The sequence below is a fragment of the Hypomesus nipponensis genome, chromosome 22 (assembly GCF_054491055.1).
Source record: "Hypomesus nipponensis isolate SF chromosome 22, ASM5449105v1, whole genome shotgun sequence".
Taxonomy (NCBI): Eukaryota; Metazoa; Chordata; class Actinopteri; order Osmeriformes; family Osmeridae; genus Hypomesus; species Hypomesus nipponensis.
Window position 1 is genome coordinate 19,749,914 of NC_140382.1, and position 24,834 is coordinate 19,774,747.

At 50.8% G+C, this 24,834-nt stretch overlaps 1 protein-coding gene across 2 annotated transcripts; it reads right to left on the bottom strand.

The window, feature by feature from the left end:
* Positions 1 to 85: 85 nt before the first annotated feature.
* Positions 86 to 24,378, bottom strand: herc3 (HECT and RLD domain containing E3 ubiquitin protein ligase 3). 2 transcript variants are annotated; one of them, XM_084686515.1, is made up of 25 exons: positions 24,300 to 24,378; positions 22,953 to 23,306; positions 19,255 to 19,414; positions 18,906 to 18,982; positions 18,608 to 18,829; positions 18,403 to 18,494; positions 18,163 to 18,293; positions 17,889 to 18,046; positions 17,442 to 17,515; positions 16,569 to 16,693; positions 16,303 to 16,362; positions 15,031 to 15,142; positions 13,824 to 14,013; positions 13,285 to 13,445; positions 12,926 to 13,039; positions 12,595 to 12,618; positions 12,292 to 12,381; positions 11,085 to 11,255; positions 10,623 to 10,766; positions 6,921 to 7,087; positions 5,228 to 5,294; positions 4,955 to 5,037; positions 3,352 to 3,535; positions 2,850 to 2,952; positions 86 to 2,059 (listed from the first exon to the last, which is right to left on the bottom strand). In XM_084686515.1, the coding sequence occupies exons 2-25, from the start codon at positions 23,167 to 23,169 to the stop codon at positions 1,851 to 1,853; spliced, it is 3,135 nt and encodes a 1,044-aa protein (XP_084542641.1). In that variant the 5' UTR covers positions 23,170 to 23,306; positions 24,300 to 24,378; the 3' UTR covers positions 86 to 1,850. The 2 variants fall into 2 exon arrangements, with proteins under 2 accessions (XP_084542641.1, XP_084542640.1); XM_084686514.1 differs by having other exon boundaries at positions 16,569 to 16,696.
* Positions 24,379 to 24,834: the final 456 nt, after the last annotated feature.

Sequence of the window (24,834 nt, forward strand, 5' to 3'; positions counted from 1 at the left end):
TGTGTGTTGGTGGTTGCATGATTCACCTTTTGTTTTTAGTGACGTTTATAAAAATGTCACATTTCACTAAAACACAACAGTGGTATGAGGTGAAATTGAATTTTATTTGCTCAGGAAAAAATATAAGGACAAATAATGTCATCCATTTAAAAAGGTACAAAAGTAAATATATACTCAAAACAAGCCAGTTACAGCCACTAATAAGCCCTTGAGTTTGCATACATTGACCAAGAAACAAGATTGGTTGGATTTATGATTATTAATCTCTTCCACATATCCAGCTGCAGAACAACACGGTAAGAAGGAAGATGAAACTATCTCCTCATGATGTAATACTGGTAGGGGGGCAGGCAGAGTAGCACACTGTCCAGCCACTTAAATAAAACTAAAATCAGAACGGTCGAGGTCTCGATGACTAAATAGAACTTCGCAAACACGTGCATCTAAACAGTTTCACACCGCGCGACGTTGGATAACATCGTTCTATGTTGATGTTTACGGGCCAGCCTGAGTTAATCAAAACAATTACAAACTAACAAACCCTCTTAATCACTTGTTAAAAACATCAGGATTAATTTAATACACTGACTGAACAGGAATGAGAATAAACACGGCAGCTTGACAATGGAGACACTGCTGGCGCGTGGGCGGAAAACTTCCAACATTCTGATGACCTTTAGGACAGGACATGTCGTTATGACAACACTGTCTGGCGCTGCGTTGGCTTAATTCCTTATTGCTAATTAGATGTCCTGTGCGGATCTTCTCGTTATAGCCAATTAAACCAAGGAAATCAAACCCATCTCTCTGAACAAATGAGTCAACGTTCGGTCGGGACAGTATCCGCAGAAACAGATTAGTTATTCGGCTCACGAGTCATCCGCTAGCTCGAAAACTAATCATTAGGCCTACCTACCCATTACCCACTAATACCCACGTGGTACAGACGGACATTTATCTGATACCAATCTGCCAATCCGGATCCGTGGGATCCGAGTAATTGGGATTAGTATTTGTTTGTGTTTGTTTAGATTTAATGGATGAGCAAGCGTTTACGTGACCTACATAGGCGCGCACACACAGGCGACATGCAAAACTATTATTTCCGATTTCGTTTTTATAAAATTAAATGTTTTTAAATGTAGTTTCAGCCGTGTTTGCTTCGGATGTTCTGTCCATCTCTCGATATGCACGTGGGTTTGGGGATTAAACATTAGAACTGTGTTTACTTATCTGGTCCTTGATTAAACGGCTCGCTGCTCTTGCTGTATTTAGCACAGTTGGAGACTGGCCCAGTCGGGTCAGGGGCCAAATTCAGGGTTGTAGTTTTACTTAAGGGTAGAATGTTTGTCAACAGGAATTTATCTACATTCCACTAGAATAATTATCTGCCCCTAAAAATATACCTGCCACAAAAATAATAATATTCAATAAATTATTTTAAAGCAACAACAACAAAAAGGTTGAATTGAAAACTTTTCAAAGTATTTACATGAAGTTTGTAAAGTAGATTCAAACTCTCAATGAATCCAATACAAAATCTGGATGCATTCAAAAAATACTTTAAACCCCCTGTCCTCCCTCTCTCCTTTACAACGAAGAAATTGCTAAGTTAAAGTGAATTATATTAAAATAATGATCTGCCGGTATGTAATGGTCAACGTTATGTATATGTGCTCATTGGATGAATTTTCATTTTGCTAATCTCCCACATGTCAGATTTTACATAATGTTATGAAAACAAAAATAATTCCCTAATCCCTCTATCTTTAATAAAGTGCCTTAGCTTGCCCTCCCCTCCAACATTGAATGTTAACACGTCCTCCCACCCTGCGGGGGCACTGTCCCCGTCAGACCAGGCTGAAGCCCTCGTACTGCTCCACGGCGCGGGTGAGGCGGTGCCGCAGGGTCTCTTTGGTCTGGTAGCGCGGCATGTCCAGCAGGTTGTAGCAGGTGTGGGCCACAGGCAGGTACTCCTCCTCTGCTGAGGTGGACTGGATGATGATACGAAGGCTCTCCATCCCGTGGATGGGGATACGGTCACTTCCTGTCAGGAACACTGGGGGGGAGGAGGAAGAGAAGGGAGGAAGAGGAGAAGGAGAGGGGTGAAAGCATCAGAAGAAGTTAGGGAGACGTGTGAAGTGAAAGTGGCAGCAACAAAGGGTCGGACGTCTGTGCTCCTAGACTGAGCTCTGAGAAGTAGAGAGAGGAGATGACCCTAATATTCACGATGGAGAGAGGAGATGACCCTAATATTCACGATGGAGAGAGGAGATTACCCTAATATTCACGATGGAGAGAGGAGATGATCCTAATATTCACCATGGAGAGAGGAGATGACCCTAATATTCACGATGGAGAGAGGAGATGATCCTAATATTCACGATGGAGAGAGGAGATGACCCTAATATTCACGATGGAGAGAGGAGATGATCCTAATATTCACGATGGAGAGAGGAGATGATCCTAATATTCACGATGGAGAGAGGAGATGATCCTAATATTCACGATGGAGAGAGGAGATGATCCTAATATTCACGATGGAGAGAGGAGATGATCCTAATATTCACGATGGAGAGAGGAGATGATCCTAATATTCACGATGGAGAGAGGAGATGATCCTAATATTCACGATGGAGAGAGGAGATGATCCTAATATTCACGATGGAGAGAGGAGATGATCCTAATATTCACGATGGAGAGAGAGAGAGGAGGAAGGGATGGATCTGATGAGACTAGAAACACCTACAAATGACTGAAATGCAGAAAGACGCCCCCGCCCTGACCCCCCGCCCTGACCCCCCGCCCTGACCCTCCGCCCTGACCCCCCAGGCACACAAGGCTCTTACATAGGAACTGCTTCTTCTTCTCCAGGGGGAAGTCATGGAAGACCTCCCAGAACATCCGGACGGTGGGGTGAGAGGCGCAGTACTCCCCTTTATACACCGCATTCTGAAACAGGAAACGTTTTTGTTTCACAAATATCTGTACTTTCTACGTCTTACATTTTCATAGCAGGCTTGTTACTTTAGTTTTAATCTAAAAGTAACCCCAGCGGGAGGGTTAATAATGGATGCATTTGGGAAATTCCCGCCCCTCTTCAAGCCGCCCTAGGCAGCTGCCTATGTCGCCTATAGGAAGGACCGCCACTGCCGTTAGCGCTAGCCTCACCCCCTTTACGGTGTTAGCCGTTAGCGCTAGCCTCACCCCCTCTACAGTGTTAGCCGTTAGCGCTAGCCTCACCCCCTCTACAGTGTTAGCCGTTAGCGCTAGCCTCACCCCCTCTACAGTGTTAGCCGTTAGCGCTAGCCTCACCCCCTCTAAAGTGTTAACTGTTAGCGCTAGCCTCACCTTCTCCATCTCCTCCCAGTTGTAGTCATTGTTGCCTACCACCATGGCCATGAGCTCTGAGGGCTGGAACAGTGACAGGACCTTCCCTCCACACACCTTCAGGAAGCCTGAGGAGAAGGCTGCGTACAGCTCCCCCACCGCAGAGCAGAACACGTACTGCAGGTAGGCCTGCACAAACTCCTCCCTGGAGAGGACACACACACAGTTAGGCATACACACACACACACAAACACAGGAAGGTGGCAGCCTCTCATGCCAGCGCGGACATGTGCCCTGGCCAGGGTGCTGACAGCAATGGAGCAGCAAGACAACACTGCTGCTTCCATCAACAGGGAAGTCGAAACTCTGGGTGTAGTTGAAGTTGGCCAGCGGCCCTGCTTCCTGACAGTAGAAGCCAGAAGGCCGCAATGCCACGGAGCGCAGGGTTGAACTCTGGCCCACTTCACCACACACACACTCGTGTGCATGCATGCGCGCACAAGCAAGCATTCACGTACACACGTGGCCCCAGGGATCGGAGAACGTTGCACTTTAACCCACTCTCCTCTCTCTCTCTCTCACTCACTCACTCACTCACTCACTCACTCACTCACTCACTCACTCACTCACTCACTCACACACACACACACACACACACACACACACACACACACACACACACACACACACACACACACACACACACTTAGCACAACCATATCCAAAGCGATTTACAGTAACAAGGGGGATTTAAACCTACAACTTCTAGATCAGCAGTCAAGTGCTCTAACCACTAAGCTGTGTTTCCCCCCAAACAGAACCTCACAGATGGAAACTACAAAGGTTACATGAATGTTATCTTTGGAAGACAAAAGGTAATGAATCTAAGCAATCTGGTGGTTTAATTTCAGCTAGGTCTGTAGAAAACTCTATATTTAGACACAAAAACCACCTTGTTCCTGCCTGGGCTTCAGGATTTGGCGCCACAGCCTGATGGAAGGTTGGAGAATAACAAGGAAGCTGGAACAAGGACATGGGTCACAGAGGCAGGCCCTCCTCCCCCCACCACTGTCACCTCATTGGTCTCTTCCACCCCCTCACACTGGCAGACGGGCCAGCTTAACTCACAGGCGGAGGGGGACAGAACGTTTCACATTAGTTTCTGTTTAGTTTTGCTATTTTAGGAAGCGGTGAGCGACTGGTGCACAAACGTCTGCATGTTGGAGAGTATCGTAATCTAGGGGCCAGATTGCAATACATCTGGTTGCTGAGCCAGGGAGGACGTGCTATGCAGGGCGACATGTCTCAACACTGTCCACTTATCTGGCCTGGTCTGAACAACGCCAGCTGACACAAGTGGGACACCGGTTGTGCCGGTTGTGAGTGTTGAGGCCTAAATGTCCCGGCTGAGATATAAATATCCTTTATTTACACTGAGCTGGGGTAGGCTAGGAGGTGGAACATCTAGATTAGATCTGTTTTGATGCATGCTCAGGTCTGTGATGTGTCTGTTACCTCGGAGAGGGTTACCTAGGAGAGGGTTACCTCGGAGAGGGTTACCTCGGAGAGGGTTACCTAGGAGAGGGTTACCTAGGAGAGGGTTACCTAGGAGAAGGTGACCCACCTGTTGTTCTTGTCCACGGTGATGCTCTCTCCTCCTGGCACCAGCTCCACCACCTCCGTCACCCCATAGTACTCCCTGGTGATCTAATGGAGACAGGTGCTTGTCACACAAGGAGATCTCGTCTGTATCGGACTAGCATTTTGGTTAGTCTGACAGAACCAGTAGTTATAAATGACTAAGTTAAGACACTAGATGGTCAGTGATTTTCCTTTGTAATGTCTGAATATGGAAAGGGCTTGAGTCTCCCTCACACACGGTGTGTTGTGGACTTACAGCGAAGTTCAGACAAAATGTTTCCTCAATGTCATCTCCCTCGTGGTCCAGAAGCTGCTGTAAACTCCTGAGAGCGAGAGATGAGGAGAGGGAGAGAGGAGAGGGAGATGAGAGAGGGAGGAGAGAGGGAGATGAGAGGGAGGAGAGAGAGGAGAGGGAGAGGGAGATGAGAGGGAGATGAGAGGGAGATGAGACAGAGGGAGGAGAGAGGAGAGGGAGAGAAAGAGATGGGAAAGATGAGTGAGAGATGATGGATGGGGAACACAAGCACAGTGACCTCATCAGAGCAGCATGTTCCCGGGGGCTACCAACTTTCCCGCCAATCACTCATATTTTTAGGTCCTCCGCCCTGGCCGGCTTCTCGCTACATAGCAAACGTTACATTCCAGCGCTGAGCTGTGTGGTTAAGCTCCCCCTGCCCCACCAGCTGTGCCTGCCACCTGGATTAGATATAGGAGCACACATGCTTATCCAGAGCTGGGCAGTTTGAGCGCTAAGCTAACCCTAAAGCTCAAAGCTAATAATAGCCTCTAATGGGTGATGCGAGATGCTTGTTGATTCTAGGCATCAGCAGCTAAGCAGGAGAGATTCCTCACACCTTCAGTGTCTCTCCTTACACAAGGTTCCCTCCAGTGACAGGAATGTTTCATTGGCGTGGCCAGGGGGTGTGGGTGTGGGTCACCGGGGGTCCCAGTGATTTTATCAGGGCGTCTGTTCCTGAAAATACCAGTGTAATGTTCTGGTACTTTAAAGGGATGTGATGCGTAATGTTCTGGTACTTTAAAGGGATGTGATGCATCAAAGACGTGTCTTTGCTTCCTTGTCTTAGTTGTGATCCTGTGGGACAGCCACTTATAGATCGATGGTCTCCACACACCTTCTCTTAGGACATCTGCATGCAGACAATTAGACACTGGGCTGAGCGTTAAGCTAAATGCTCATTTAATCTTCTCATTCTGATCGACATTTTCCTGCCAAAAAAAGGAAGTCTTTCTTCAGCTGATACATAAGACTTTGTAGTTACACAACCGAATTAGGCGCTGAATGATGATGTCATTTGGGTGAGCAGTGTGTCGAGAGAGATTTCATGGCCTTGTTTTGGCTCAATAGGAATTGGAGGCAGTTCAATTAAACAATTAGGTTTAGGTTAGGTTTAGGTTAGCACCCCACATTGATTTCAGCTGAGGAGAGATGCTTCTCTTGAAAGCGTGACTGTGACAACACCTACTCTAGGACAAAAACATTGACTTGTGTGCTAAACGACAACAGAGCTAAATCAATCCATCCTGACTGACATACAGGCAACAGCTGGAAGGGGTGACAGTCGTTGCCAGCCACCCCCTTTCTGGTGTTACTTCCTCTTCTGGTGTTGCTTCCTGTTCTGGTGTCACTTCCTGTTCTGGTGTCACTTCCTGTTCTGGTGTCACTTCCTGTTCTGGTGTTACTTTCTATTCTGGTGTCACTTCCTGTTTTGCTGTTGCTTCTTGTACTTGAGCTGTTGTTGAACTGTGCCTTCCTCACTATAACTCTGCACTTGCTCTCCTGCTGTACTTTCACCATGCTCTATTTGTCCTTTGCTTTGGATTAAATCTGCTAAATGAATACATTATAAAATGTAGAAAATTGCTAAAACTGTGAGTGCGTGGCCACGTGCAGTGTAACAGAGTAACAGTGAGCAGGCTCCAGCTGTTACCTGCCCTCTGTGGGAGAGAGCTCCTTCAGGTCGTCCAGGGAGGGCCCGCCACCCAGCAGCAGCTTGTACAGGACCAGGGGGAAGTGGAGGTCCACTACCGTGGAGTTGTAGATGGCCAGACCACACAGGATCCCAACCAGGTGGAACCAGTTGTGCTCCACGAAACACTGGGAGACCAGAGGAGGGAGACCAGAGGAGGGAGACCAGAGGGATGAGACCAGAGGAGGGAGACCAGAGGAGGGAGACCAGAGGAGGGAGACCAGAGGGATGAGACCAGAGGAGGGAGACCAGAGGGATGAGACCAGAGGAGGGAGACCAGAGGAGGGAGACCAGAGGAGGGAGACCAGAGGGATGAGACCAGAGGAGGGAGACCAGAGGAGGGAGACCAGAGGAGGGAGACCAGAGGAGGGAGACCAGAGGAGGGAGACCAGAGGAGGGAGACCAGAGGGATGAGACCAGAGGAGGGAGACCAGAGGGATGAGACCAGAGGAGGGAGACCAGAGGGATGAGACCAGAGGAGGGAGACCAGAGGAGGGAGACCAGAGGGGGGAGACCAGAGGAGGGAGACCAGAGGGATGAGACCAGAGGAGGGAGACCAGAGGGATGAGACCAGAGGAGGGAGACCAGAGGGATGAGACCAGAGGAGGGAGACCAGAGGAGGGAGACCAGAGGAGGGAGACCAGAGGAGGGAGACCAGAGGAGGGAGACCAGAGGGATGAGACCAGAGGAGGGAGACCAGAGGAGGGAGACCAGAGGAGGGAGACCAGAGGAGGGAGACCAGAGGAGGGAGACCAGAGGGATGAGACCAGAGGGATGAGACCAGAGGAGGGAGACCAGAGGGATGAGACCAGAGGGATGAGACCAGAGGAGGGAGACCAGAGGAGGGAGACCAGAGGGATCAGACCAGAGGAGGGAGACCAGAGGAGGGAGACCAGAGGGATGAGACCAGAGGAGGGAGACCAGAGGAGGGAGACCAGAGGAGGGAGACCAGAGGAGGGAGACCAGAGGGATGAGACCAGAGGAGGGAGACCAGAGGAGGGAGACCAGAGGGATGAGACCAGAGGAGGGAGACCAGAGGAGGGAGACCAGAGGGATGAGACCAGAGGGATGAGACCAGAGGAGGGAGACCAGAGGAGGGAGACCAGAGGAGGGAGACCAGAGGGATGAGACCAGAGGAGGGAGACCAGAGGAGGGAGACCAGAGGGATGAGACCAGAGGGATGAGACCAGAGGAGGGAGACCAGAGGGATGAGACCAGAGGGATGAGACCAGAGGAGGGAGACCAGAGGAGGGAGACCAGAGGGATGAGACCAGAGGAGGGAGACCAGAGGGATGAGACCAGAGGAGGGAGACCAGAGGAGGGAGACCAGAGGAGGGAGACCAGAGGAGGGAGACCAGAGGAGGGAGACCAGAGGGATGAGACCAGAGGAGGGAGACCAGAGGAGGGAGACCAGAGGAGGGAGACCAGAGGAGGGAGACCAGAGGGATGAGACCAGAGGAGGGAGACCAGAGGGATGAGACCAGAGGAGGGAGACCAGAGGGATGAGACCAGAGGAGGGAGACCAGAGGAGGGAGACCAGAGGAGGGAGACCAGAGGAGGGAGACCAGAGGGATGAGACCAGAGGAGGGAGACCAGAGGAGGGAGACCAGAGGAGGGAGACCAGAGGAGGGAGACCAGAGGGATGAGACCAGAGGAGGGAGACCAGAGGGGGGAGACCAGAGGAGGGAGACCAGAGGGATGAGACCAGAGGAGGGAGACCAGAGGGATGAGACCAGAGGAGGGAGACCAGAGGGATGAGACCAGAGGAGGGAGACCAGAGGAGGGAGACCAGAGGAGGGAGACCATAGGAGGGAGACCAGAGGGATGAGACCAGAGGAGGGAGACCAGAGGAGGGAGACCAGAGGAGGGAGACCAGAGGGATGAGACCAGAGGGATGAGACCAGAGGAGGGAGACCAGAGGGATGAGACCAGAGGGATGAGACCAGAGGAGGGAGACCAGAGGAGGGAGACCAGAGGAGGGAGACCAGAGGAGGGAGACCAGAGGGATGAGACCAGAGGGATGAGACCAGAGGAGGGAGACCAGAGGGATGAGACCAGAGGGATGAGACCAGAGGAGGGAGACCAGAGGAGGGAGACCAGAGGGATGAGACCAGAGGAGGGAGACCAGAGGAGGGAGACCAGAGGGATGAGACCAGAGGAGGGAGACCAGAGGAGGGAGACCAGAGGAGGGAGACCAGAGGAGGGAGACCAGAGGGATGAGACCAGAGGGGGGAGACCAGAGGAGGGAGACCAGAGGGATGAGACCAGAGGAGGGAGACCAGAGGAGGGAGACCAGAGGGATGAGACCAGAGGAGGGAGACCAGAGGGATGAGACCAGAGGAGGGAGACCAGAGGGATGAGACCAGAGGAGGGAGACCAGAGGAGGGAGACCAGAGGAGGGAGACCAGAGGAGGGAGACCAGAGGGATGAGACCAGAGGAGGGAGACCAGAGGGATGAGACCAGAAAATAGATGAGGCACAAAGCATCTTGAGGAACTCTCTAAGCACCAACAGTACAGACACTATTTTCAGCACAAAACGGAATCTCCCCAGTCTTTCCATCAGGACAGTGGGTGTCAGAATGTTCCAGGGTGTTCCACAATTTTCCAGGGTGTTCCTCTGCAGGTCAGGTGACCGCTGCAGGAACGTGCTCAACGACAACCTGGCAACCTGGTGTTTAGTCCCCGCAGAACAGGAGAAGGGAACAGGAGCGAGGCTGTGGGAACAGGAGCGAGGCTGTGGGAACAGGAGCAAGGCTGTGGGAACAGGAGCGAGGCTGTGGGAACAGGAGCGAGGCTGTGGGAACAGGAGCGAGGCTGTGGGAACAGGAGCGAGGCTGTGGGAACAGGAGCGAGGCTGTGGGAACATGCTGGTTCGGCTGGGCCTCACCGCAGCTGTTCCAGGGTCAGGACGGGGCTGTAGCTACTAAACACATCACCTGTTTACACCTGACACACAGAGCCACTGGCTAACGACATGACCTCTGCATCACCTCAACACCCTCCGCACCAGATATCACCTCAACACCCTCCACACCAGATATCACCTCAACACCCTCCACACCAGATATCACCTCCTCACACCAGATATCACCTCAACACCCTCCACACCAGATATCACCTCAACACCCTCCACACCAGATATCACCTCCTCACACCAGATATCACCTCAACACCCTCCACACCAGATATCACCTCAACACCCTCCACACCAGATATCACCTCAACACCCTCCACACCAGATATCACCTACTCACACCAGATATCACCTCCTCACACCAGATATCACCTCAACACCCTCCACACCAGATATCACCTCAACACCCTCCACACCAGATATCACCTCAACACCCTCCACACCAGATATCACCTCAACACCCTCCACACCAGATATCACCTCAACACCCTCCACACCAGATATCACCTCAACACACCAGATATCACCTCCTCACACCAGATATCACCTCAACACCCTCCACACCAGATATCACCTCCTCACACCAGATATCACCTCAACACCCTCCACACCAGATATCACCTCCTCACACCAGATATCACCCAACTGGACGGTCATGTTTCATGTCATTAGAAACTATTATGAAAATCATGGGTTATAAAAAACTTGCCTTTGGTAGAGATAAATTTAAACAAAGTAGTGTGTCACCTTGTCAGAGAACCACAGCAGGTTGGACTCTGCGTTGTGTGTGAACATGCCATACAGCGGGTCCAGAAGCTCCTTCAGCAGCAGGAGGAAGAACTCCTTAGTGACTCCGCCCGCATCTACAGCCTCTTCCCCGTCAAATATCACCTGGGGAGGGGGAGGAGGGAAGGGAAGGGAGGGAAAAGGAGTGGGAGAGGGAGAGGAGGGAGAAGGAGAAGGAGAGTGAGAAGGAGAAGGAGAAGGAGAGTGAGAAGGAGAAGGAGAAGGAGAAGAAGGAGAGGGAGAGGGAGAAGAAGAGTGAGAAGGGGAAGGAATGAGGGAGGGGAGGGAGAGGATGGGAAGAAAAAGAGGACAGAAAGAAAATATATGAAGGTGAGAAAAGAAGATATAGAATGAGTTCACCTGTATGAAGGTTCTCCACAGACTGACCCCTCTCCCTTCTCCCCTGCCCCCATGACCCCTGACCTTGAGGGGCTTCTTGAGGTCGAGGTCTGCGTAGACGGACAGCTCCCGCAGCGCGTCGCTCACCAGGTGCTGCCTGCGGACGTGCAGAACTAGGAAGGGGATTCTGCCCAGCAGCGGCTCCAGCGTCAGCAGCATGAACACGTTGTGCAGGTTAGCCCCACTCACCGCCATCTGGAGGAGGGAGGGGGGAGACAAATAAAGGATACAAATGGATGTTCATGTTTCATAAACAAAGCTTGTTACCTACCTACAGTGGTGCAGAAAGTCACAAAGATTGTTAAATACTGTAATAAAATGATAACATATATATATATATATATATATATATATACATATGTCCCTCCCTGCCTCTGTCTGTCCCTCCCTGCCTCTGTCCCTCCCTCCCTGCCTCTGTCCCTCCCTGCCTGCCTCTGTCCCTCCCTGCCTGCCTCTGTCCCTCCCTGCCTCTGTATGTCTGTCCCTCCCTCCCTCCCTGCCTCTGTCCCTCCCTCCCTGCCTCTGTCCCTCCCTGCCTGCCTCTGTCCCTCCCTGCCTCTGTCCTTCCCTCCCTGCCTCTGTCTGTCCCTCCTTGCCTCTGTCCCTCCCTCCCTGCCTCTGTCCCTCCCTGCCTGCCTCTGTCCCTCCCTGCCTGCCTCTGTCCCTCCCTCCCTGCCTCTGTCCCTCCCCGTCTGCCTCTGTCCCTCCCTCCCTGCCTCTGTCCCTCCCTCCCTGCCTCTGTCCCTCCCTCCCTCCCTGCCTCTGTCCCTCCCTGCCTGCCTCTGTCCCTCCCTGCCTGCCTATGTCCCTGCCTGCCTCTGTCCCTCCCTCCCTGCCTCTGTCCCTCCCTGTCTGCCTTTGTCCCTGCATGCCTGCCTCTGTCCCTCCCTGCCTGCCTCTGTCCCTCCCTGCCTGCCTCTGTCCCTCCCTGCCTGCCTATGTCCCTGCCTGCCTCTGTCCCTCCCCGTCTGCCTCTGTCCCTCCCCGTCTGCCTCTGTCCCTTCCTCCCTGCCTCTGTCCCTCCCTGTCTGCCTCTGTCCCTGCATGCCTGCCTCTGTCCCTCCCTGTCTGCCTCTGTCCCTCCCTCCCTGCCTCTGTCCCTCCCTGCCTGCCTCTGTCCCTCCCTGCCTGCCTCTGTCCCTCCCTCCCTGCCTCTGTCCCTCCCTCCCTGCCTCTGTCCCTCCCTGCCTGCCTCTGTCCCTCCCTGTCTGCCTCTGTCCCTGTCTCATACCTGCATCTGCAGCTCTGCGTCTGTCTGCAGCATGGTGGTCTTGGCCTGGGCGTTGAGGATGAAGGGATAGGCACACAGCATTACCGAGCTCTAGAGGGGGGAGATGGGGGAGGAGGGAGAGGAGGAGGAAGAAAGAGGGAAGGGGAGAGAGAGGAGGTGGGGGAAGAGAAAGAGAAGGATGGAGGTGAAGAGCATGATGGCCTTTGGGTACATGAGTATCCAGTTCCATGTGTTAGATCTGTATAACATGTAACAGCAGACACCAGCTCAGCACGTGATCTTTTTAAATGAACGTGTTCATACCTGAACAGGAGGTACTCTCATTTTCTGGAGGGAAAAAAAGTACAACATAAATGAAAGGAAATCAACATGACTGTTATTATCAATACATTTACAGTACATTCATATATAGGCATGCATAACATTGTGTTATTTAGAGGGTGTCTGATTTGAACAACGCACACACACTACATAACCACAGACGCCACAACTACAACCTTTAAGATCATCCCTGGAGAGAGATGGAGAGAGATGGAGAGGGATGAGAGATGTAGGACATGTAGGAGGTGTAGGACGTGTAGGACGTGTAGGAGGTGTAGGAAGTGTAGGACATGTAGGAGATTTAGCAGCGTACAATCTCAGCTTTGCTCAGGAACCACTGGAGGTAGTCCTCCTGGATGTCCACCAGGCTGCTGATGTGAGGGATGTAGAAGCTGCTGTGCTCCACATGCCTGGCTTTCAGGTTCACCTGCACACAACATCAACATAGGGTTGGATCTAAGGTCAGGGCCAGATCTCAGGTCAGGGGTCAGGGCCAGGTGTTAGGGTCAGATCTCAGGTCAGGGGTCAGGGCCAGGTGTTAGGGTCAGATCTCAGGTCAGGGGTCAGGGCCAGGTGTTAGGGTCAGATCTCAGGTCAGGGGTCAGGGCCAGGTGTTAGGGTCAGGGCCAGGTGTTAGGGTCAGATCTCAGGTCAGGGGTCAGGGCCAGGTACCTTGTGCAGCTTCTCCAGCAGCCTGAGGGTGGCTCTGATGTGGTTCTCCAGGTAGACGGGGACCAGGCTGGTGCGGCCCGTCAGCAGGAACACCACGGTGCTCTTATACATGTCCACCAGTCTGGAGAACACCGCAGCCTCCAGCACACACCACCAGTTATCTACAGAGACAGCACACACCAGTTATCTACAGAGACAGCACACACCAGTTATCTACAGAGACAGCACACACCACCAGTTATCTACAGAGACAGCACACACAGTTATCTACAGAGACAGCACACACCAGTTATCTACAGAGACAGCACACACAGTTATCTACAGAGACAGCACACACCAGTTATCTACAGAGACAGCACACACAGTTATCTACAGAGACAGCACACACCAGTTATCTACAGCAGATAAAACTGTGTCTAAACAAACACATCTGGTTCAGCACATGGACCATCATGTGAGTCTGTGTTTGAGCTTGTGTGTCTGCATGTGTGTGTGTTCATACCCAGGACCTTGCTGGGGTTGTGTGTGTGTGTTCGTACCCAAGACCTTGCTGGGGTTGGGGTCCAGGCGCAGAATGGCGGAGGCCAGGGGCACGGTGAGGGAGAGGTAGTGTTGGGGCTCCTGCAGGGCGGGGCACTCACACAGGATCAGGTAGATCCTCATAGCCTCCACATCCGGAGGAGAGCAGGGCAGCTGGGGGATCAGCACGCTCTCAAAACTCCTGGTGGCCTGGGGGGGAGGGGCATAGAGTGAGCTAGCTACACCACCCTGGGGGGGAGGGGCATAGAGTGAGCTAGCTACACCACCCTGGGGGGGAGGGGCTTAGAGAGTGAGCTAGCTACACCACCCTGGGGGGGAGGGGCATAGAGTGAGCTAGCTACACCACCCTGGGGGGGAGGGGCATAGAGAGTGAGCTAGCTACACCACCCTGGGGGGGAGGGGCATAGAGAGTGAGCTAGCTACACCACCCTGGGGGGAGAGGGGCTTAGAGAGTGAGCTAGCTACACCACCCTGGGGGGGAGGGGCATAGAGTGAGCTAGCTACACCACCCTGGGGGGGAGGGGCTTAGAGAGTGAGCTAGCTACACCACCCTGGGGGGGAGGGGCTTAGAGAGTGAGCTAGCTACACCACCCTGGGGGGAGGGGCTTAGAGAGTGAGCTAGCTACACCACCCTGGGGGGGAGGGGCATAGAGAGTGAGCTAGCTACACCACCCTGGGGGGGAGGGGCTTAGAGAGTGAGCTAGCTACACCACCCTGGGGGGAGGGGCATAGAGTGAGCTAGCTACACCACCCTGGGGGGAGGGGCATAGAGAGTGAGCTAGCTACACCACCCTGGGGGGAGGGGCATAGAGAGTGAGCTAGCTACACCACCCTGGGGGGGAGGGGCTTAGAGAGTGAGCTAGCTACACCACCCTGGGGGGGAGGGGCATAGAGAGTGAGCTAGCTACACCACCCTGGGGGGGAGGGGCTTAGAGAGTGAGCTAGCTACACCACCCTGGGGGGGAGGGGCTTAGAGAGTGAGCTAGCTACACCACCCTGGGGGGGAGGGGCTTAGAGAGTGAGCTAGCTACATCATCCAGGTACTGGACATGCTTTTCCCAGAGTCGCTTTCCCTTACAGCCTTTCTAAGCTGTATTTGACCTCATGTGACCCCCGTGTGACCCTGTCAGAGATGGCTAAAGTACAAACATCCTTCCCTCAAGTAGAAGTACAGATACTCATGTTTAAAAAGACTCTGCCCGTTACCTGCTCTAGGAGCCTGCAGGAAGCTGGCTGGCTGAGCGTGTGGAACAGCAGTCTGACTGATTTCAGGTCGATGCCAGGAGTCTTTGGATTGGTCTTAAAATGTCCGTCGTCACTGAGAGAGGCAAGAGAGGTTACACTGAGATGAGAGAGACAAGAGGGGAGGTTACACTGAGAGAGACAAGAGAGAGTGTAACCTCCTGTTAGGGAGTCAGACGGCTGAGCGGTTAGGAAATCGGGCTATTAATCAAAAGGTTGCTGGTTAGATTCCCGAATGACGTTGTGTCCTTGGGCAAGGCAGTTCAACCTACTTGCCGGGCTCTGCTCTCTGGCTAAGAGCGTCTGCTAAATGACTAAATGTAAATGTAGGTTCTGCTGTTATCACTGTGACACAGCTAAACACTGCTGTGATCACTGTGACACAGCAAAATCACTGCTGTGGTGACACGGCTAAATGCTGCTGTGGTGACACAGCTAAATGCTGCTATGGTGACACAGCTAAATGCTGCTATGGTGACACAGCTAAATGCTGCTGTGATGACACAGCTAAATGCTGCTGTGGTGACACAGCTAAATGCTGCTGTGGTGACACAGCTAAATGCTGCTATGGTGACACAGCTAAATGCTGCTATGGTGACACAACTAAATGCTGCTATGGTGACACAGCTAAATGCTGCTGTGGTGACACAGCTAAATGCTGCTATGGTGACACAGCTAAATGCGGCTGTGATGACACAGCTAAATGCTGCTGTGGTGACACAACTAAACCTTCACATCTGTCACTAAACGGTTGAATCTTTGGCACTTTCATGGCATCAGTTTGAAAATATATTATGGACTTAGTTGTAAAAGTAAGGGGGTAATGGAGTGAGAAGGAGAGAGAGAGATACAGGGGGAAAGACAGCGAGAGAAAGATATGGGAAAGGGGGACAGAGAAAAAAAGACAGAGAGGGAGAGATGGAGAGAAACCTATAGATCTATTTCTGTATGACGGGTTCAGCAGGGGGCGGTGCCAGGGGGCAGGGGGCGGGCCTTAGTGGATCAGGACACACACAGAGCAGGGAGGAGAGCATGAGAGGGGAGGACGAGAGGAAGAAAGGGAGGATGAGGGAGGAGGAAAGGAAGGATGAGAGAGGAGGAAAGGAGAGGATGAGAGAGGAGGATAAGAAAGGAGGAAGGAGAGGGAGGGAGGATGAGAGCAGCGGGGAGGATAGGGGGGAGGAGAGTAGGGAAGGAGGGTAACTACAAGAGAGACGAGTTGAGGTCAAAGGTCACCTCTGGTCCAGGAAGCTGGCGTTCCAACAGGCGGTTGAGGACAGGTGATGGATGATGTCACTGTAACACAGAGAGACGGGAAAATATCAAACTACAGTATGTACAAACCGTGTTGCTTTTAAACTCTTAACAAATATGGTTAAAAGACAAAATTATTACCAAAGCCACATAAATCTCACATCCCATCATACTTCAAGATTCTCTGGTCCACCATATTACACCCTTGTTTAAAACAGAAGCAGGGTTAAATTGTGTATTTTGCTTACTTGGTGGTGCTAGAATCTGTGTTGTCGATCAGTTTCATCCTCCACAAATTCAAGTTCTCGTCATTTATCAGGGAGATACTTTTACTGCTGTTAAACACCCTGAAGTCTTCTGGAGGAGAGGGACTCTGCTGAGGTGGAGAGAGGAGGGCAGAGATGACTAAGACACAGCCTTGTCCCACATGTTCGTGGGGTTAGGGTTAGTGGTGCTTCCACCATAGGGAAAGCAACTCTGCTCAGAGTTGCAGATCAAACTAAAACCTCCAGGACTGAAGCCAGCTCTCTTTGTTGTGGAGATACATTCCTGCCCTGCCTGCAGGAAATCCTGCCAGATCTAAATCGGCAAACATCCTTCATCACATCCAGACCTGTCGGGGAGGGTTGGCAGACTTGCTGAGGAGGGGAGGGGAGGCAGACCAGCTGGGGAGGGGAGGCAGACCAGCTGGGGAGGGGAGGGGAGGCAGACCAGCTGGGGAGGGGAGGGGAGGCAGACCAGCTGGGGAGGGGAGGGGAGGCAGACCAGCTGGGGAGGGGAGGGGAGGCAGACCAGCTGGGGAGGGGAGGGGAGGCAGACCAGCTGGGGAGGGGAGGGGAGGCAGACCAGCTGGGGAGGGGAGGCAGACCAGCTGGGGAGGGTCTCTGAGTGACATGACACTTTGCTGCAAGGAGTTCTGCATCTCTGAGTATCTGAGAAACGTGCCAGGTGAACCTGTGTGCAGCCCAAAGTCAGCACACCAGAACCAGCTCAAATAAAGCACCAGCGCCATCTAGTGGTGAACAACAACAAATCAGTGTGACAGTCCAGACAAATTTTGTCATCCTCTTCCAACATCAGTCTCATCAGAGAGTACATCCTGAATAATTCATGAAGTTTACCTCCTCATCAGAGAAGAGTAAGAAGTTGTGGTCTCCTCCACTGTGGATCCTGGAGACTGCAAACGGCCGGAGACCTAGGAGAGTGATAAGATGTCTTTTCTGGACAAGGCAGGCCGGAAGGAGTCGCAACAAAGAAGGAACATGAAGCGCAGCGACTGACTGAGGTTAGAAAGGCTGTGAGGCTGTCAGAAGGCTAGAAAGGCTGTGAGGCTGTTAGAGCCTAGAAAGGCTGTGAGGCTGTTAGAGGTCAGAAAGGCTGTGAGGCTGTTAGAGGTCAGAAAGGCTGTGAGGCTGTTAGAGGTCAGAAAGGCTGTGAGGCTGTTAGAGGCTAGAAAGGCTGTGAGGCTGTTAGATTTACCAAAGCAAACTCCTTGTGTGTGTAAACCTGCTTGGTATTGAACCAGATTTAGATTCACATGTTCAGCCTGTGATGCGTTGCTGTTTTACCTGACACATGAGGACCTCCTGTCTGGAGGGCCTTGGTGTTTTTGACAGGAAGTGGGCTCCTGGCGGTGTCCCTGGTGCCTGTGCCCAGCTGACCCTGAGAGTTGCAGCCAAACGCGTAAACGACCCCAGAGGATGGAACAAACGCCAGGGTGTGATGTCTGAGGAGAGGGGGAGGAGGGGGAGACAGGTGGGTCTGCAGGTGGGTCTGCAGGTGGTGTACAGGTGGGTCTGCAGGTGGGTGTATTGACTGTCAGATGTGTGTGTGTGTGTGTACCTGCCACAGGAGATCTGAGAGACCTCGCTCCCCATCAGCTCCACCACCCGCCGGGGCAGTGTCTCACTGTGGGTGGAGTCATGGCCCAGCTGACCACTAGAGCCATCCCCAAACGTAAAGATCCCCCCATCCTGAGAGAGGGGGAGAGGTGCAGAGAGGGGAATGGGGGAGAGGTACAGGTGTGTGTGTGTGTGTGTCTGAGTGTGTGTGAGTGTGAGTGTGAGTGTGTGTGTGTGTTACCTTGGTGAGAGTGGCGGTGTGGTCCTCTCCACAGCTGATGTAAACCACCTTCTGAGAGCGGAGGAACTTGACATGACAAGGTACGGCACGGTCTGCAGTGTTCACACACACACCACACACCACACACCACACACACAGTTATTATTGCTATGGTTATAGTTCTTATTGTAGTGATTATGAATCTTCTTGTTGTGATTATTGTTACCCTGCTGGTCGTTGAGGCCCAGCTGACCGGCCTGGTTGCTGCCCCAGCCGAACACAGCCCCAGACAGGGACAGAGCCAGGCTGTGCTGCCCCCCAGCACTGACCTGGGCCAGAGGGATCCCACACAGGGAGGTGAGGGGCTGGGGGGTCAGCGAGCTGGGAGCCCCCCTGCCCAGACCCAGCTGACCCCGACCGTTCTCCCCCCAGGTGAACAGCTGGCAGTCTGGGGGGGGGGGGAGAACGAGTGAGATAGAGCGAGAGAGCGAGAGATAGAGAGAGAGAAAGATTTGTCTCCTTACCTGTGGACAGGGCTATGCAGTGCTGGTTTCCACAGACAACCTGAGAGATGTGGTGCTCACTAAGCTTCTTAAGCAGTCTGAGCACAAACAGAATACCCAAGTTATTTACAACCCAAACAACATTCATACATACCCCAGGCTTATGAACACAACTTCAGATGGATCTGTAACATTGAACAGTTTTTCATGTTACAGTAATGTATTTGTTTAGCATACGCTTTTATCCAAAGTAATGTACCAGGGGGATTTGAACCTTTAACCTCTTGATCAGCAGTTAAATGCTCTACACCCCCCTGCACCTCTCCTCACCCTGCAGGAGGGTAACAGGTGAGACTCTGGTTACACTCACCTGGGCACACTGACAGCCTCCTCAGGGAGCCCCAGGCCCAGCTGGCCCCCCTCTCCGGCCCCCCACACGAACACCTGGCCCTGCTCGCTCAGAGCCACCGAATGGGCCTGCCCACATGCCACCCGGACCACCTTCTGGCCTTCCAGAGACCTGACCAGCTCTGAAGGGGGGGGGGGGGGGAGAGGGGGGAGGACAGTGTCTGTCTCAGTCAGGGGTCCCCAAACTTCGGCCCACGGGCCAAATATGGCTCGCCCACACATTTGGACTGGCCCTCTGAACAATACCAGATTATTTTTTTATAAATAGAATAAAAAGTGCATTAGTAAGTAAATGTTTTGATTTCAATAGTAATGAATATAAAGAAAGGTCATTACGATAGTAATAATGCTCTTTTAATAGGCTATTTATCTCTTGATATGAACGGATACGATGCATAACAAAATAATAAACTAATCTAGCATCATAAATACATTTAAAATCATAATAAATCTCCACAATAATACTGGTAGTCACTCCGGCCCATGTAATTTTCTGTTACAGACCGACCCGGCCCCACATTAAAGAAAGGAAAAATGACGCAGAAAAAAGTTTAGGGTCAACCGGTCTAAGTAGGGTCTGTTGGGGCCTTCAGGGCAGGGGCGAAACCACGGGTACGAAAATCGAAATACGAAAATATCTCCGAAAAATTATGCACCGGGTGCACATCGCAAAGTAAATGAGTAAAAAAAAAACTGAAAAGATGCCTATCCATATTTTTCTAGGCCTACCCAAAAATATTTTTTTGGCTACCCCCCTGCTATTCTCTCTGAATACCCTAGTAGATTGGATACATCAATGCATGCTTCCAATAGATAAACTTTTTTTTTTTATCGTGAACTGTATTACTAGTTAAGTTATTTATTATATTTCTAATTCAATTATTTACATTTTTGCATTAACTGTTTGAGTAAACTGTGGAGGCTAACAGCGACACCTGATGGCTGACGATTATAGCAGTGTCTGGTTGGTCTCACTCTGCACAGGGGATTCGCTTAACAGAGTACCCTTGTGACAAGAGTGACAGGGGTATGACATACGGGTATGCTGGATATTCTGTGTAGCGGATAGCTATCAGATCAGAGCAACGTAATATGTTGTTTGTTGAAAACAAATCGAACCCAAGGGCTCTTTTGTGACGTTACCAATCACTGATTGGCCTCTGATTGGCAGCTAAGTTGTTAGCAAGCAGGTTACCGTCATTTAAAAAAACAATGGCTGATGGAGATGTTGTAGAGACGGCAACGGAAACTGATTTTGTCAGTAGTTTGTTAAGTGTAGGCTACTAGCCTGACGTTGTCATACTCCTAATTCTAGTCAGAATATGAGTCTGAGAACTCTCCGTTGCACTTTGACTAGAGGGCGTGTTTCAAACGAGCCTGGAAAACAAATCCCTCTTCGCTCAATTGGATAGACCTACAACCAAACCCGAGAAGTTGGGCTGGCAGCCAGGCTACCTCCAGACCCAACTACCCGACCAAATTTTTTTGTGGGCGGGGAGAAGTTGGGCTGGCAGCCAGGCTATAAGTGTACCATCTGCTCTGAGAAATTTAGCTGAGAAATTGTTAACAGGGGGAGACGAAAACCAAACTTGGGACTCCATCAACCAGGCAAAGGATTCACAAGGCATTTTGGTGAGGCTAATTACGGCCGCTTCAAATGGCTAACAGCTAACTAGAACAGAGTTAAACAAGTTTTTTGCTGGGACTGATTGCTATTCAACTCAGAGAAGGACATGGAACAGCACTGAACTTCATCTTCAAATGAGTGAGTCTTGGTTTGAAATCTTTTCAGTAACGTTTTGTTACTTTGTTGTAGCTTCATGCAGGGGTGCCGCCTTGAATTTTGGGCCCCATGGAAAAAAAAAAAACAGTTCATAATTTCTATTCGTTTTTCAATTTTGGGGGGCCCCAGTCAGTCAGGGGCCCTCGGAATCGTAATAACCCCCCCCCCCCCCCCCCCCCCCCCCCCCCCCCCCCCCCCCCCCCATATGGCGCCCCTGGCTTCATGCCTTCACTATCATTCTAATGAAACCTAGTTTTGAGTGTAGCTAGTTGTAGCCTATAGAGTTGGCAGTTTGGCTCTTCTATTTTTGTTTTCGGCCGGGGTGCTTGCGCCTGTTGGTGGATTTTGGAAACTGAAGGCCCACGGTGAGAGGGCACTGTCCGCCACATTTTTTACTAGTGCTGTCAAACGATTCAAATATTTAATCGCATTAATGTCATATAACTCTGTATTAATCGCACATTTGCCATCAAGTGGGCCCAAAAAAACGTTAATCTTGCGATAAAAAAATGTTGGCCGTTAAAATGGGGTTGCGTTAACGCCGTTAATAACGCGTTTAACTGACGGCACTATTTTTTACATAAATACTTGTCATAATGTAAAATGTCACGGTAATAAATATATTTATTTATAACTAATTGTGTAATCACTTTTACAATCTTTTGTATATATGTGTTTGTTTTAAGGAGACACATTATGCAAACATGAGCTTTAAGCTCAATTAGGGTTCAGTTCCAATGGGTGATAGTTGCAATGCTGGTGTTTACCCATCTGAATTTGAGATTAAGTTGTTGTCTTGACCTTCATGTATTCAACCATCATCTCGGGAGCTGGACCACTTCACACAGTCAGCACGGGTTACTAGGAACATGTGATCTGCTTCACACTGGGCTAAAAGGGCTGGTCGTGCTTCCAGCATGTATCACATTATCTGTTCACGAACACTAAAAACAACTGTGATGTCATCGTTGAAGGCCAAGCCATCACCATGGCTACCCTGTTTACTCTGAGCATTCAGCAGCCTTGTGCTTTTTGGAAAAGCCCTCTGTGGGAACTCTCCTTAGCTTCACCACAGTCTGGTTCCCAGTTCCCCTCTCTCTGGGAACACACACATTCACCAAGTACCTGTTACAGAGATGGTTCTTTTTTAAATTTTGTTCCAAATCATCATCTAGTTTGACCTACGTTGGCCTCACTGTTGATCGAACTGCTTTGAAAAGGTAGCCTGAATGAGGCGTAACCTGGGATAGTAGTTTTAAAGCCACATACAGCTTGCAGCTACGCTGTGTGTGTGTGTGTGTGTGCGTGTGTGTGCGTGTGTGTGTGTGCGTGTGTGTGTGTGTGTGTGTTTCCAACTATGAAGTCATTAATGAAATGAGGTGTCTCAACGTAGAAAGTGAGAGGAAAAAAAATGTATTTCACACACACACACACACACACACACACACACACTCTCACACACACACACACACACACACACACACTCACACAATAGAAGCAGATTGTTAGTGACTGAAAGCTCATTAGCTAGCATGTGTCCCTCGGACTCCCAGAAATAGACCTTGTAAGATCAAGTACAACCTCCAGGATTAGTCCAAGAATCCATTCAGGTAAAACTCTAAAACGACACCAGCAGGGTCTGTTCTGACAGACTGCCTGCTTATGGGCAGTTTAATAACAGAATCATGCTAGCTGATGTTGTGTTCTGTTTGCGTTCTGAAGAGATTTAACGTCACAAGGACATTCTACAAACTGTTTGCAAATTATCACATTCACTGGGAATCCCTGTTTAGCAAACCAAACTCAATCCATTGTTTATAAACTCGTTTGAGAAGGGCTACCTTGCAACGGGCACCCCTCTGTGATTGGCCGCTCACCTGGGGAGTCCCCGGCCTGGTCGTGGCCCAGCTGGCCGCTGCTGTTGGACCCACAGGAGTACACACTCCCATCAGCCAGCAGGAAGAGGGAGTGCTGCCCGCCGCACGCCACCTGGCTGGGGCTGCGTCCGCTCAGCGCCGGGGTGCTCTGGGGCTCCAGCGCCTCAGCCACCCCCACGCCCAGCTGGCCTTCAGCGCTGCTTCCCCAGCACAGCATGGTGCAGGGGAACAGGAGAGGTGGAGGAAAGAGAGGTATGGTGGGGGAGACAGACAGAGAGAGAGGAGGAGGAGGGGGGGGGGGGTTAGGCGAGAGCAAGGCTGTCCTGCCTCCGCCTGTCAACACTGACTAGGATCCTGGAGAAGAGACAGGAGGGAGAGACAGGAGGGTGAGGAAGAAAGCAAAACAAATGAGAGATATTAGTATTTCCACGGAAGACAAGCTGGGCTCCATGACGTGGATTGTCTGTGGTCAGGTTGTCGAATTGTGTTTAAAAGATGGGAGGGAAGTGGAGAGAGAGAGGGGGGGGGGGGTAAAGGGAGAAAGGGTGTTAGTGTGTCGTAAGCGGAGCGTGTTTGAAAAAACGACTGTCACAAGCCTGTAATCCCTTTTAAAGCGCTTCCCAACTGGCCTCCCTGCCTTCCTTATCGCCAATCCACTCCAACGCATTTGCAACACGGCTGTATTTAAATAGCCGGAAGGTGAAACTGAAAGCGGGGATGGAGCGTCGAAAACTTGCACAGCCTCTCTTTCAGAAAAAATCAAATCCAGTGACCACAGCTGAAATGTTCAATATATTTTTAAGTAAGAAATGGTTAGACAGCTGCCAGGAGAGACTGATTAGTAGCAGATGGCTTTCTGTGTCTGTTTTGGCGCGTGAGTGGTTAAGCAAAGCCAAGAGACCGCTACATTGTGATGTGCGTGTGTGTGCGTGCGTGTGTGGGGCATCCAACACTCCCAGGGGGCTGTCAGGAGTAAAAGGCTTTACAGCTTCAACGTCAGATTGGTGCTTCGTTAATAAGTGCAAGTGCTTACCTGTCTGTAATCAATGACGTTAAAACCCCCCAAAGCACGTACATAATGTTTATATTAATTTAGATGAGACAACACTGAAGCAGTGAAAAGAAAAACGATAGACAACGCTAATCCGCCCATTTCATTTAACGCTACCACTACAGAGTAGCACACCAGCAAATCCTCTATCTTTGCTACCATTCGTAAAGAACGTACTGTATGTTCATATGGTTAGCTACACGAGTATTGTATTATCTCCTGAGTACTACCGACAAATACGGAAGATGTCAGAGCACTGTATGATGTCGTTTGTCTTGTATGGGACGTGAAATTACCTGAGTAGATTCATTCCTGGATTCCAAACGGGGCGTTCTCTCTTCACAATAATACGGAAGTGGATTCAGTTTGATGGCCATGCTTGTCACCAAACACGTGACCGGATATCAGCCGTGCAGTGAAGGGCTACTCAGTGGGATGTATTTTCAGGTGATGTATTTTCAGAGATGGGAAGTACTTTTTCTGTGTGGGAAGATTTTTCTGGTATCTGTACTTTACTTCACCATTTATTTTTCTGTCAACTTTTACATCTTAATCTGAAATTTCGAAAAGATGAAAAAATATCTATATGTTTTAAAAATATTTTCTAAAAAAGGTTTTAAAGGTTGCAAAAAAATTTTCCGTAAAAGTCTGGAAAGGTTGGAAAAAATATTTAAGAATAATTTATGAAAGTTTGGAAAAATATTTGCTCTAAAATAGGTTTGCATCATTGATGTATCGTACTTGATGCGGATTCTACTGTACTCTATAGTACTCTGCTTTACTCTGTACTAGGCTTCTCTGTTCTCCTCTTCCTTGTCCCTCCTCTCATCT